At 62.3% G+C, this 13,225-nt stretch overlaps 1 protein-coding gene across 1 annotated transcript; it reads left to right on the forward strand.

Annotated features, from left to right (window-relative positions):
• Positions 1-1,197: 1,197 nt before the first annotated feature.
• On the forward strand, positions 1,198-12,482 carry Gaa (alpha glucosidase). The gene is made up of 19 exons (XM_090351329.1): positions 1,198-1,751; positions 2,773-2,918; positions 3,767-3,932; positions 4,072-4,168; positions 4,497-4,616; positions 4,769-4,887; positions 5,023-5,154; positions 5,836-5,946; positions 6,481-6,594; positions 6,679-6,763; positions 7,149-7,266; positions 7,669-7,802; positions 9,204-9,355; positions 9,473-9,621; positions 10,495-10,636; positions 11,004-11,153; positions 11,406-11,570; positions 11,753-11,905; positions 12,090-12,482. The coding sequence occupies exons 1-19, from the start codon at positions 1,206-1,208 to the stop codon at positions 12,147-12,149; spliced, it is 2,859 nt and encodes a 952-aa protein (XP_090207455.1). The 5' UTR covers positions 1,198-1,205; the 3' UTR covers positions 12,150-12,482.
• Positions 12,483-13,225: the final 743 nt, after the last annotated feature.

The raw sequence follows: 13,225 nt of genomic DNA on the forward strand, positions 1-13,225 counted from the left end.
CGGCCGCACCCCCCGGCCGCCCTTCAGCCAGCCACGTGGTGGGCGGAGTCCCGTCCTGGCCGGCGGCCACGTGACCCGCGCCGCCGAGCCGCCGGGGAGGACGCGAGGCGGGAGTGAGCGCAGGTGAGCGGGGTCGGGCGCGCCGCCGTGCGCAGGCGCAGAGCGGGCCTCCCCGAGCGCTCCCCGAGCGCTCCCTGGCCGCTGGGCCGGCGGGTCCGTGTCCGCAGCCAGCCCGGGGGCCGCGGGGGCCCGGCGGGGTGGGACGGGCCCGGACGCGCGCCCAGCTCCCGCCGCCCTCCCCGGCGCTGAGGCGCCCGGGCGGCTGGGCCTGCCGACCCCGGGGCGCTGCGGGGCGGCGGGAGGGGAGCCGGGCCCGGTCCGCCCGGAATGCCCCGGGCCGTGCCGGGGCCCTGCCCTCCGGGAAGCGCTGCCGCCACGCCGCCCTCCCACCCTTGGCTTGCACCAAGTATGTCCTCAGTGAAAAACGGTGGTGGCGGCTCCCTGTGCAGAGCCCGCGAGGCAGATAAATCCGGGCAAGGGCAGCCTTGAAGGGGAAAAGCCGAGTGAGGGGCGCAGGCCCGCGTTCGCGCCTCCTGACCCCATCTCCAGTTGTGCCCAAGGCCTGCCCCTGGAGGCTTAGACACACCAGATCAAGCCTTTTTCTTTCTTTCTTTCTTTTTTTGAGATGTGTGACCGTTTTTGTCATGTCCCTTCTCAAGAAGGGCATGGGCCTTGGCTGCAGTGGCCAAGATTTCATTGTATCCATGCCCATCCACAGGACAGTGGCCAGGGGGAGGCAGCTGGCCCCTCTAAGGACAAAGCTTACTCCAAGGACCTCATTAGCCAAGCCTTGCTAGTCTGGGTCATCCTGTCTGCAGAAGTGGGGTTCAGGCCCCTGTAGTTAGAGCTTGTTTTCATTGCAAGGTGTTGGCTGCCTTCCCTCTTTGGCAGTCTGCACCATGTTTTCTCACTGTGTCTGCAACGCCACCATGTTCCACCCCTCCCCCCAGCCCTGAGGAGTCCCCATTGTCACCTCCCCTGGTTCTCTCACCAGAACCCCAGAAGGAAGTGTCCCCTGACTGGCCCTCCTCCACTTCCTGGCACTGGAACCCGTCACTGAGTGGATGGATGCCCTGTGGGAATGACCTTTCTCCCTGTCACTCAGCCTCCATCTCTCTACAGGCCTCCAAGGCTGCCCCCTCGGCATGGGTGTGAGGCGGCCACCCTGCTCCCGCCCACTGGTGGGAGTCTGTGCCCTCCTCTGCTTGGCCACAGCTGCCCTCCTGGGACACATCCTGCTGCATGAGGTCCCAGTGGTTTCCCAAGTGCTGCGTGGTCCCTCCCCAGGGCTGGAGACGACCCCTGGAGCTCAGCAGCCGGCAGCTGGCAGGCCAGGGCCCCAGCACACCCAGGAGCGCCCTGGCCAGCACCGGGCAGCACCCCCACAGTGTGATGTGTCCCCAAACAACCGCTTCGACTGTGCCCCAGACATGCCTATCACACAGAAGGAGTGCGAGGCCCGTGGCTGCTGCTACGCTCCCACACAGCAGCGCCCCCAGGAGCCCCTGAAGGGGCAGCCCTGGTGCTTCTTCCCAACCAACTACCCTAGCTACCGGCTGAAGGACCTGAGGCCCTCGGACACAGGTTACACGGCCACGTTGATCCGAGCCACACCCACCTTCCTCCCGGAGGACATCCTGCTCCTGCAGCTGGACGTGCTGATGGAGACAGACAGCCGCCTGCATTTCACGGTGCGTGGTGACACGGTTGGCTGTGGCAGACAGCCAGGGTGCGAGTGGAGGAGGGGAACACCCATTCTCCCCAGGCTGTGCTTGTGGCCTCACTGTGTGCTGTGCTCCTACTGGGAGCCTGGGGCCGGGCAGGGTGGACCCTGTAGAGCAGAAGGACTTGCATGGTGGCAGGTGCTGCAGAGGCAGGTGCAGGATACCAAGGGGCCAGGCCTCTCTCAGGATGTGACATCTCAGCTGTCCCATTGGAAGAAGCCACAGGGATTCCTGCTGCAGGCACTGGCTGCTCACCACCTTTCCTTCTGCTCAACTCTTTGCTGTCCTCACCATATCTGCAGCACCCTGTATTTGTAGACAAGTGATTTTTATGTCCCCCAGCCCATTTTTATGTGGGTGCTGAGCCTGGGCTTGAACTCAGGGCCTGGGCACCATCCCTGAGCTTTTGTGCTCAAGGCTAGTGCTCTACCGCTTGAGCCACAGCTCCACTTTTAGCTTTTGGGGGTGGCTAATTGAAGATAAGAGTCTCACCATCTTCCTGCCTGGGCTGGCCTCAAACCACCATCCTCAGATCAGCTTCCTGAGTTGCTACGGTTGCTGGTGTGAGCCGCTAGCATCTGGCCTTATGCCTGTGTGTGTGCACGCGCATGTGTGTGTGTGTGTGTGTGTGTGTGTGTGCTGGTCCTGAGCACTGTCCCTAAGCTTTTTCACTGAAGGCTCATGATCTACCACTTGAGCCATAGCTCCACTTTTAGCTCCTCACTGGCTACTTGAAGTAAGAGTCTCATGAATTTTCCTGCCAGGCTGGCTTCAAACCACGAACCTCTGATCTCAGCCTTTTGTACGTATACAATTACAGGCATGAGTAGCAGCCCCTGTGTGACTTAAGCTGTCAGTGCAGGATGTCCTGTGCGATTTTAGAGACCTGCTTACACTGAACACACAGGACTAAGTCACCTGAGTAGCAAGCCAGAGGAGAGGCAGACACCTGGCCGTGGGGCCTCAAACACTGCCCTCTCTCTTCTAGATCAAAGACCCCGCTAACAAGCGCTACGAAGTGCCCCTGGAGGTGCCGCAAGCCCACAGCCAGCCGTCATCCCCACTCTACAGCGTGGAGTTCTGGGAGGAGCCCTTCGGGGTGATTGTGCGCAGGAAGCCCGATGGCCTGGTGCTGTGAGTTGTTCCTGTGTCTCCACCTGGGTGGAGTGTACAGACTTCCTAGAGTGTACAGACTGCCTGCAAGCTGGCTGCAGCGTCTCCCCACGCTGCTCCATCGTGTTGGCCCCCCATGACATAGCACCGTGAGAGCCCCCTGTCTGACAACTTGGGGTACTTCCCAGGTGTGGTATGGTGACCCCTCTTTGCAGAAGCCTCTCCAGTCTCCTAGCCAAGGCTTCTCAGGAGCCCAAGTTCCCCCAGGAGACATGCAGCGCTGGTCTGGAGATGGCCTGGTTGCCACTGCAGCAGGGGGCACCCATGCCACACAGCCCTTGCAGTACCCACGATGGCCCAGCACGAAGCTGCCAGCAGTGCCCAAGGAGAGGCCCTGGTATAGTCTGGAGTGGCTCTGCCCCCAGGAGATGTGTGCTTACCCAGTCTCATTGTGCCTGCACTTACCAAATATGTGTCATCTTCTGGGCCTGGCCACTGTTTCTAGCTCATTCAACTCAGCAGCCAGGCCATCACTGTGCCATGGGGCTGTGTGGAGACAGAGCTGAGGGATGGCTAGCTAGCTGGGACCAAGCTGGGACCTTAGGACAGGCAGTGGCTACTCTGCTTTGAGTCCCCCTGGGGTGAAGCCCTGACCTGACCCTGCTTTGGCACCACCGCTGTTCCTTGTCCACCTTGAGGACCTGGACCAGCTCCATGACCTGGACCGTGGTGGCTCTTTTCACTGGCCTTGGGCTGAGGGCTGCAGGGTCAGCCTTCTGCAGGCCTCCCAGCTCTCTTCAGCCTCGCCCTCTGCAGGGCCCATCTGGCTCTTGTGGACTGAGTGTGAGGGAGCCTGATCTCTCCTGCAGGCTGAACACAACCGTGGCCCCGCTGATCTTTGCCGACCAGTTCCTGCACCTGTCCACTTCTCTGGCCTCCCACTACATCACAGGCCTTGGCGAGCGCCTTGGCCCCCTGATGCTCAGCACGGACTGGAGCAGGGTCACCCTCTGGAACCGGGACCAGCCACCCATGGTTCGGGGGGATGATGGGTGGTGATGGGTGTCCAGAGGCCCAGAGCCAGTCACCCTCTGCAACCGGGACCTGCCACCCACAGTTCGGGGGGAATGATGGGTGGCGATGGGCGTTCAGGGTCCATTTCCGTGTGCCCTAGCCTGGAGCCAACCTCTATGGCTCTCACCCTTTCTACATGGTGTTGGAGGATGGTGGCTCTGCGCACGGCGTCTTCCTGATGAACAGCAATGCCATGGGTGAGCCCGGTCCCACCCAGGTCACCTCTGCCTCTGCCTCGGGGAGCCTCACGCTCTCTGCCTGCCGTGCACAGGAGAGGCTATGAGGGGTGTCTCTGAGAAGCGAGGCCAGTGGACGGAGGCCTCGCATTGCCCAAGTGGATCCTAGGCAGGTCCTGGGGTGCAGGCCCCCGGGGCCCGATGAGGGGCCTCAGCGTGGCTGCTTCCTGCTCTTCCCCCACCAAGCCATTCCTGGGCTTCCTCTGCCTGTGGCTTGTCCTGTCCCGTCTGTGGGGTGCCTGGGCCCTGGGTGGGGTGTTTGTTCCTCACCGAGGCCACCTCCTTCCAGATGTGGTCCTGCAACCCAGCCCAGCACTCACCTGGAGGTCAACAGGTGGGATCCTGGATGTGTACGTCTTCCTCGGCCCAGAGCCCAAGAGCGTGGTGCAGCAGTACCTGGATATTGTGGGTAAAGCCCCCTTCCCCCCAGCACTTATCCTTGGCCTCCCTCTACCCCCTAGCACCCGTCCTCAGCCCCCCCTTTCTGCACCCCCAGCACCCGCCCTCAGCGCCCCCCCACCCCCGCCCTCACGCCTGCTCACCAGCAGTGTTGGCCCACAGGCTTCCCGTTCATGCCTCCGTACTGGGGCCTGGGCTTCCATCTCTGCCGCTGGGGCTACTCTTCCACCGCCATCGTCCGCCAGGTGGTGGAGAACATGACCCAGGCGGGCTTCCCCCTGGTGAGTGGTGGCGTGGGGCCAGCGCCAGGGTCCAGGGTGGCTCTGGGCCCCCGCCTCTGCGGGGCCGCTTCCCCCTGGTGAGTGGCAGGTAGGATGTGGCCCCCGGGGCCTGAGCCTCTGCTTCTGTGGCTGCAGGACGTGCAGTGGAACGACCTGGACTATATGGATGGCCGCAGGGACTTTACCTTCAACAAGGAAGGTTTTGCCGACTTCCCAGACACGGTCCGAGAGCTCCACCAGGGTGGCCGGCGGTACGTGATGATTGTGGTGAGTGTCTCGCCCCGGGCCGGCCTTGGGGCCACGCAGGGCCCATGGTCCCTGCTGTGGCCTTTTGAATATTGAGGGACATGGGGAAGATGACAGACGTGTCGTAAGTGATGCCACTCAGTTCTGGGGAGAGCTGGGGACGCTAGATGTGGTGGCCTGTGTGTGCCTGACACTGCCTCTTCATCGGGCCAACTTGCAGCAGGATCAAGTGCCCAGCCCCCAGACAGCTGTGCCCCACCCAGTGCAGCCCAAGCTAGAGGGTTACAGCTCAGGGCTGGTGGAGCTGCCCTCTCATGGGACACAGGAGCAGAACAGCCACAGCCAGAGACGCCACCCATTCAGCAGAGGACCTGCTGTGAGCAGGAAGTTTGGACCAAGAGGCCCCTCCTGTCTGAGGGCAGCAGGAGCAGGGGTGGTCAGCAGAGGAGGCAACACAGGCCCCCCTGTGTTTTTTGTTAAATGGTCCCCCTAGAGACCCGGCCTTACAGGAGGCTCGAAGCCTGTGTGTAGGCCCGCCTATTGCCAGCCGGCTGGTCTCCCTGGTGTCTCTCCAGACCCAGAGTTCACGTACACACTCGGGCAGTGGTAGACTCTGCCTCCTTCCTAGCCTCTGGAGCCAAGGCTGCGGTCCAGCCACATCCTGGTCATGGTAAGCATGGTTAGCATGTGTCACACCTGCAGGATCCTGCCATCAGCAGCGAGGGCCCTGCTGGGAGCTACAGGCCCTATGACGAGGGTCTGCGGAGAGGCGTGTTCATCACCAATGCCACTGGACAGCCCCTGATCGGGAAGGTAAGGACCACAGGCCTCTGGGGGGCCAAAACCCAGCCTGCTCTGGGGACAGTCGGCTGGGGATGGGAGGTTCTCGGCAAGGACGCCCTCTGGAGTTCCTCTGTCTCAGGCTTCCTGGGCAGCCAGATGCAGCCCAGGCATAACCCTGGCAGATACTTCTTGTCCCCCTCCCCTCTTGGGAAGCTCCCAGTGGACCCAGCCGAGACCCAGCCTCCTCATCCCGGTGAGCTCTGCAGGGCAAGGCCCCAGCAGGGGCTCAGGCCAGGCCAGACTTGGCAGGTGCAGCAGGGCCTTCCACCAGGTGCCCTCTTCCTACCCCCTCTGGTTATGTGGCCTGCCCGCCTCCTGGTTGGCTGTGCAGGCAGTGGCCCCTGGCTGTCCCAGGGTTGAGGCCCCTCTGGTGGCTATACCTGGGCACCGTGGCTACTCATTGGTCGCCCAGGCTGGCCTTGGGTCTGTAGTGAGCATGGAGGGGCAGCTGCTCTGCTGGAAGGCTCTGCTGGCCACATTTTCCCTCCGGTGTCTGGTGTCTAGGTCTGGCCTGGCTCTACTGCCTTCCCTGATTTCACCAACCCTGAGACCCTCAACTGGTGGCAGGACATGGTGGCTGAGTTCCATGCCCAGGTGCCCTTTGATGGCATGTGGATTGTAAGTGTGGCCCACGCTCTGGGTGTCACCCCACCCCCACCTCAGGCCCCTGCCCGACCCCACCCCTCCTGGCCTCCCTTGCAGGACATGAACGAACCTTCTAACTTCGTGAAGGGCTCTGAGCATGGCTGCCCAAACAACCATCTAGAGAACCCACCCTATGTGCCCGGTGAGCCTCTGCCTGCCCCACGGCCAGTGGCTGCCAGGTTTGCCTTCTCTGGCTGGAGACCAAAGCTCTCATTTCTGAGAAGCGATGGCAGCACACAGCTGGGACAGGATGGGAGGGGAGCCCAGCTGTGGCTGCAGCGTGCAGCATGGTCCTGTGAGCCAGTGCTGCAGGCACGCAGGCAGACAGGGCACAAGAGAAGGGCCTCCCCCCTCCCCCTTGCCTGGCTGCCATGGCACAGGACAGAGGACCCGGGGCCGAGTCAGGTGGCCCTGGTGGCTGAGCCCGTGGGGAGTGGCTCCCAGAAAGAGAAGGAAGGGGAGGAAGAAGAGGAAAGGGGAGGAAGAGAAGAAGGAGGGCAGCATGGAAACCAGCGTCCTTCTTCCAGGGGTGGCTGGCGGAACCCTGCAGGCGGCCACCGTCTGTGCCTCCAGCTCTCAGTTCCTCTCCACGCATTACAACCTCCACAACCTGTACGGCCTGACAGAGGCCATCGCCTCCAGCAGGTGAACCCCCCGCCCCCCGTGCCCAGCTCTGCCCTCAACAGCTCACCACTCCACACGCGGGCTGAGGGGAGGGGAGAACCCTTCCCGCCCACATCACCCAGCAGGATAGAGTAGCCCGCCTGCCTGGCACCCCCCACCCCGTACTCTGAGCTCCCCTGACTTCACCTGCTACACCCTGTTGAGAGTTGGTCAGCTGGGACCCCAGAACTCCAGGGCTAGGGCAGGGGCTTCCCAAGGTGCCTCAGGTGGCTGGCGCAGACTAGACGCCCTGCAGGTAGCGATAGACTCTCCCTCTCCTTCCCTCCCGAGCCAGTGCTGTCCTCCTGTGGTCACCAGGTATGGGTTCCCCAGAGACCTGGCTCCACATAGCTTTCTGTGTCCCCCCACCACCCCCTGACCCAGGGCCCTGGAGAAGGTTCGAGGCACACGACCCTTTGTGATCTCCCGCTCGACGTTCTCCGGCCACGGCCGCTACGCGGGCCACTGGACAGGGGACGTGTGGAGCAGCTGGGAGCAGCTGGCCCACTCTGTGCCAGGTGAGCATGCCTCAGGAGGTGGCCACGGGCCACGGGGAGCATCCACGCAAAGCTGGGATCTGGGCTCCCGATCTCACTACCAGATCTTGTGTGGCGTGAGGCCGGCTGGTCCCTGTGCACCCAGCTCGTCTGCTTCCCGTGTCGGCTGGCTCGCCAGTGCGGGCAGCTCACGGGTGGCATCTCCCTGCCCACTCTCCCTATCTCCAGTTCATCCTAGTCATTGCCCTGAAAGTCATCAGGTTCTCACCTGTCACAGCCACCCACCTGGTGACCCTCCCTTGAGCGGCAGGAAACCTGGTCAGAACTCTGCCGCACAGCACCCCTGCCCGCGGGCCTGGTGCCTGGCTCCTGACTCCACTTGGCGAACAGGCGGGCTGTGTTCATCCCTTGCATGCTGATGCTGTTGACCCCTGCTGGGGGCCAGAGCCCTAGAGGGTTGGCAGGGTCTGAGGGGCTGTCGTGGGTGGTGAGGGCAGCTAGGAGGGCCCAGTGACCTCTAAAATGTTCTGACCAGCAGGGGACTTGATCTCAGGCGAGACATTTGAAGACCAACGGTCATGACTGGAAGCTTGCCTAGCTTAGCTTCTGGGAGAAGTGACCCCCCTTTCAGAAGGGGCGGGTCATCTCTGCCACCAGTACTCCCTGGCTCACCTGGGGGGGGCCCAGCAGCCTGGCCAGGCTTGGACTACCTTGAGAAAGTGGTCCCTGGGCTTCCTGGCCTGCCTTGCTTTTAGCTCTTGTGTGCACTGACTGCTTCTGAGCTAGGCTGGTGTGCTTTTGGGATGAGTTCAAACCCAGAAAGGACCCTCAGGGTCCCAGAGTGGGCCCCAATGTGGGGTTCCTGTTTTGAGGAGACCCCGAGGGAGCCGGCCTGGCACATGGAGCTAGGAGCTGGCACCAGCCCACTTGAGCAGACCTTGAGACTCCCTCGCAGTCACGACTCCTTGTCCTGTGGCCGTGACAGGAAGCCGGGGCTTAGCTGGAACTCATCCTCACCAACGTGAGGTCTGGAGCTTCACACCAGCTGCAGACTCGGGGTGCTCCTTGCTTCCGGTTCTTGGTGGCTTTTTGCTGTGTCACTTCAGGCCCAGCCACCTCTCCTCACAGGGCCGCCTCCAACATCTCATGCTCGGTGGCAGCGTCATCTCTTTGCAGGGTGCGCCTGGGCTGGAGGATGTCTGACCTCTGGGTCAGAGCCCGCTCCAAGGACTTCATCTTGCCTCCTCTGCCTTTGGGAGACCTGTCACACAGCCCCAGGGCCAGGACCCGTCTTTCTGGGAACACAGCCCTGCTCCCGTGGGGTCTGAATTGTGGCGGGAGCTGCAGAAGCCGCAGGAGGGATCCCCTTCTCCAGCGCCCCCCGCAGGCCTGTCTGAGGCCCATCTGCCTGTGTCCTCGCAGAAATCCTGCAGTTCAGCCTGCTGGGGGTGCCTCTGGTCGGTGCCGACGTCTGCGGCTTCCTGGGCAATACCTCGGAGGAGCTGTGCGTGCGCTGGACGCAGCTGGGCGCCTTCTACCCCTTCATGCGGAACCACAATGACCTGCACAGCCTGGTAGAGGGGCCCCGCCCGCCTGAGGCCACCTCAGACCCTCCCTACCCTGGGTGGCTGGGGTGGAGGTTCTGGCGCCTGGAGCAGAGGTGGAGCATGCTGCCTCTCCACCCCTCGTAGCCCCAGGAGCCCTACAGGTTCAGCCAGCCCGCCCAGCAGGCCATGAGAAGGGCCCTGGCCCTGCGCTATGCACTGCTGCCCTACCTCTACACGCTGTTCCACCGCGCCCATGCCCACGGAGACACGGTGGCCCGGCCTCTCTTCCTAGAGTGAGTAACCAGGGTAGTGGTGTGACGGTCCACGTGTGCCTCTGGGTGGAGGACGGGTCAGGATCCGCGTCCTGCACTGGTGCCCCTGCACCCCTGGACTGGGTGTGGGAGGTGGGATGGAGACGGAGTATGGCACAGACCTGCGGGGGGAGGGCAGCTCCCAGGAGACTGAGGAGACTGTGAGGCCCATCATTGTCCCCAGACCAGACTTACGGCCTAAGCAGGAGCAGCTCCAGCAGGCAGGCAGGCCTCGCTAGCTCTCAGAGGAAGCCGTGTCTCTCTTCCTCTTGTCCCAATTCGACTACATGGTCATGTGGCCAAAATCCAGCTGTGGAAAGTCCACTGGGGGCAGACTTGGTCACCTCTGCTGGGGAGAGCCGGCTTTGTAAGTATCAGAGCGGCACACAAAGAACAGCTGGGCACTGGTGGCTCCCGCCTGCAATCCCAGGAGGCAGAGATGGTCATTAAACGATGGGTAACGAAGCCTGCCAGCAAGGCCTGACAGCCACCAAGGGGCCCTGCGCATTGGCCCAGCAGCAGAGACCCCTGGGCCTCCAGCAGCAGTACCCGATGCACACTTTGCGTGTGCAAAGTGTAAAAGGTGTTCACACGGGCTGGCTGTGGCTGGAAGTGGTAGAGAATTACTTTGCACTGTGTGTATGTGAACTGGATGTGTGGTATCGCTGCTTTGATAATCAAGTAAGTTAGCAAGGTAGAGTCCCCAGGCTGTCCCAGCACCTTCCTGTTTAAGCCGAGTCTGTCCCGGACACGGGCCCCTCAGTGTGGCTCCAGGCCAGGTCGTTTGGGGCCCAGGCCTGCCTCAGGCGTCAAGTTCCTAGGGAGATGAAAGCTGTCCGACCCTCCTCCTTGCAGGTTCCCTGCAGACCCTGGCACGTGGCTGGTGGACCGCCAACTCTTGTGGGGGGAGGCCCTGCTCGTCACGCCTGTGCTGGACCCGGGAAAGGACAAGGTGACAGGCTACTTCCCCTCCGGCACGTGGTACGACCTGCAGATGGTGAGTCCTGGGGAGCCTGACCTGGGGATAAGCAGGGTGCTGTGCTTCTCCAGCCTGGGGGCTGAGACCTGGCGTGAGGCTCACACGCACATCTGGCTTGTCTGTTCATGTGTTGGGCTCGGCTGCTTCAGACCCATCTGTCCATCCGTGCTACCATTTTCCAGATGAGGGAACCACAGCTTGCGGGTCCCGTGGCCTTCACCAAGGCCCAGCTAAGCTAGCCATTCCCTAGCCTGCCCCAGGCCTGGGTCCTGCCAAGAGCGTGGGTCCCTCCCATGAGCCCCGAGCCTGCGCATGAGGGCCCTGGGAGAAAGGTGACCGGGGAGCCTTTCGCTGCTGGACCTTCTGACGTGAGATCTCCCTCCAGGTGCCGACAGACACCTTTGGCAGCTGCCCTCTTCCACTTCCAGCACGTGGAGGGCCTGCCATCCACAGCGAGGGGCAGTGGGTGACACTGCCTGCCCCACTGGACACCATCAACGTCCACCTTCGGGCGGGGTATATCGTGCCTCTACAGGTAGCTGGGCCGGGCAGCTGCAGGGCCTGGGAGGGGCTCTTTGGGGGCCACTGTGGGAAGAAGGGGAGCAGCCCAGCTGGCCATCTGATGACAGGTTGGATGCGGTGTCCGGGCCCAGCCCCTGTGGAGATGGGTGGCCCCAGAAGGGATACCCGTGGGTCTGTCGACTGGCCTCCACCAGGGTGTCCTGCAGCCCGCCTCCTTGTGGAAGGAGTCAGTGGCCAGCCGTGACCTCTGTCCACCCCTCTGCAGGGCACGGCCCTCACCACCACAGAGTCCCGCAGGCAGCCCCTGGAGCTGGCTGTGGCCCTGACGCCAGGTGGTGAGGCGTGGGGGGAGCTGTTCTGGGATGATGGGGAGAGCCTGGGGGTGCTGGAGCGCGGGGCCTACACGGAGCTCTCCTTCGTGGCCCAGAACGTGAGTACGACCGCTCCTCAGGCCAGGGCAGATGGGCGGGGGGGGAGGGGGGACTGCCAAGCAGGACGCGGTCCCAGGGCACCAGCCCTCCTCACCCACAGTGGGGCCACCCTGTCATGGGGGGCTTCGCGTGGTGGGCTCCTGCCGTGTGTGCACTGACCCCAGCCTCCTGTGCATGGCAGAACACGGTTGTGAGCCAGCTGGTGCGTGTGACCAGGGAAGGGGCGGGCCTGAAGCTGAGGAAGGCGACTGTGCTGGGCGTGGCCACAGCCCCCCACCAGGTCTTCGCCAATGGCGTTCCTGTCCTTGACTTCACCTACAACTCTGACAGCCAGGCAAGCCATTGGGGGACCTGGATCCCAGTGCCAGCCAGCTGGCATCACGGATATGCCCCCCTCCCCGGGTGGTGAGGGACTGGGACCTGGACCTCAGGGTCCCGTCTGCCTGGTATGGTGTGGGGCGCACCTAACTGTCTGGCTGACCTGGGAACTACAGCTAGCATTGTTCTCTGTCTTCCAGCTGCTGGCCATTCCCGTCTCGCTGTCCATGGGAGAGCAGTTTCGGATCAGCTGGGCCTAGCAGATGGTGCTGTCATGTAGGGGCAGATCTGCTGCTCCCCGCACTGAGTGACACAGTGACCCCATGCACAGTTCCTGGCCTGGGCCCCGCATTGCTCCTATCTTGGCAGCAGCTACCTCTCGTACCTGGCACCTTCCCGGAGTGTCCACTGCTCACAGCCACCTGCCCAACACCAGCCAGAGGTGGTGGTGCTCAGAATGGACCATCTGGCAGAGGCCAGGCCACAGTGGCCACTTCAACTGTCCCAGTGAAGGTGACACTGGGTTTATAGGACTTGGGAATCTTACTGTGAAGTGCTTATTTTTAATAAAAGAGCTATTGGGCTGGGCACCAGTGGCTTGCACCTGTAATGTAACTACTCAGGAGGCTGAGATCCGAGGATGGTGGCTCAAAGCAGCCTGGGCAGAAAAGGCTGAGATTTTTATTTCCAATATACTACTCAGAAAAAGCCTGAAGTGGAGCTACTGCAGAGGTGGTAAAGGGCTAGCTTTGAGCACAAAGAGGCTCAGGGACAGCAACTAGGCCAAGTTCAAGCTTCAAGACTGGCAAAATAGGAGCCAGGAGTTTGGCCTAGTGGTAGAGTGCTTGCCTAGCATGCACAAAGACCTGGATTCGATTCCTCAGTACCACATACATAGAAAGTCCAAGGACAGTGCTCAGGCCCAGGACTGGCAAAAAAAAAAAAAAAAAAAAAATGGGGGGAGGGGGTAGCAGCATTTGGAACCAGTACCTGCCAAGGTTGAGGGCAGGAGGGAGGGCCTGAATGCCTGTGCTGGCAGCCCTACCCTACCCAGAGGTGTCTGGGGCATTCATGAGGCGATTATCACCCACGTGGCCCCATGTCACCACCCACCCTGTCACCCCATATCTTCCTCACATTACTGCCGCCCACCCCCTCATGTCACCGCTGGTCTTGTCACAGCCCACACAATCTCTCCTCTCCATAAGCCCACTCCAGAGTGGCTGGGGGGAGGGGGCTGGGCTGGCCAGAGAATACAGCAGGATGCCCACCACAGAGTGGTGAAGATGAGAGCCACCTGACAAGGGAGAGAGGAACTCAGGTACGAGGTCTCTCT

This window comes from Megascapheus bottae, chromosome 17 (genome assembly GCF_031878675.1).
Source record: "Megascapheus bottae isolate mThoBot1 chromosome 17, mThoBot2.hap1, whole genome shotgun sequence".
NCBI classification, from domain to species: domain Eukaryota; kingdom Metazoa; phylum Chordata; class Mammalia; order Rodentia; family Geomyidae; genus Megascapheus; species Megascapheus bottae.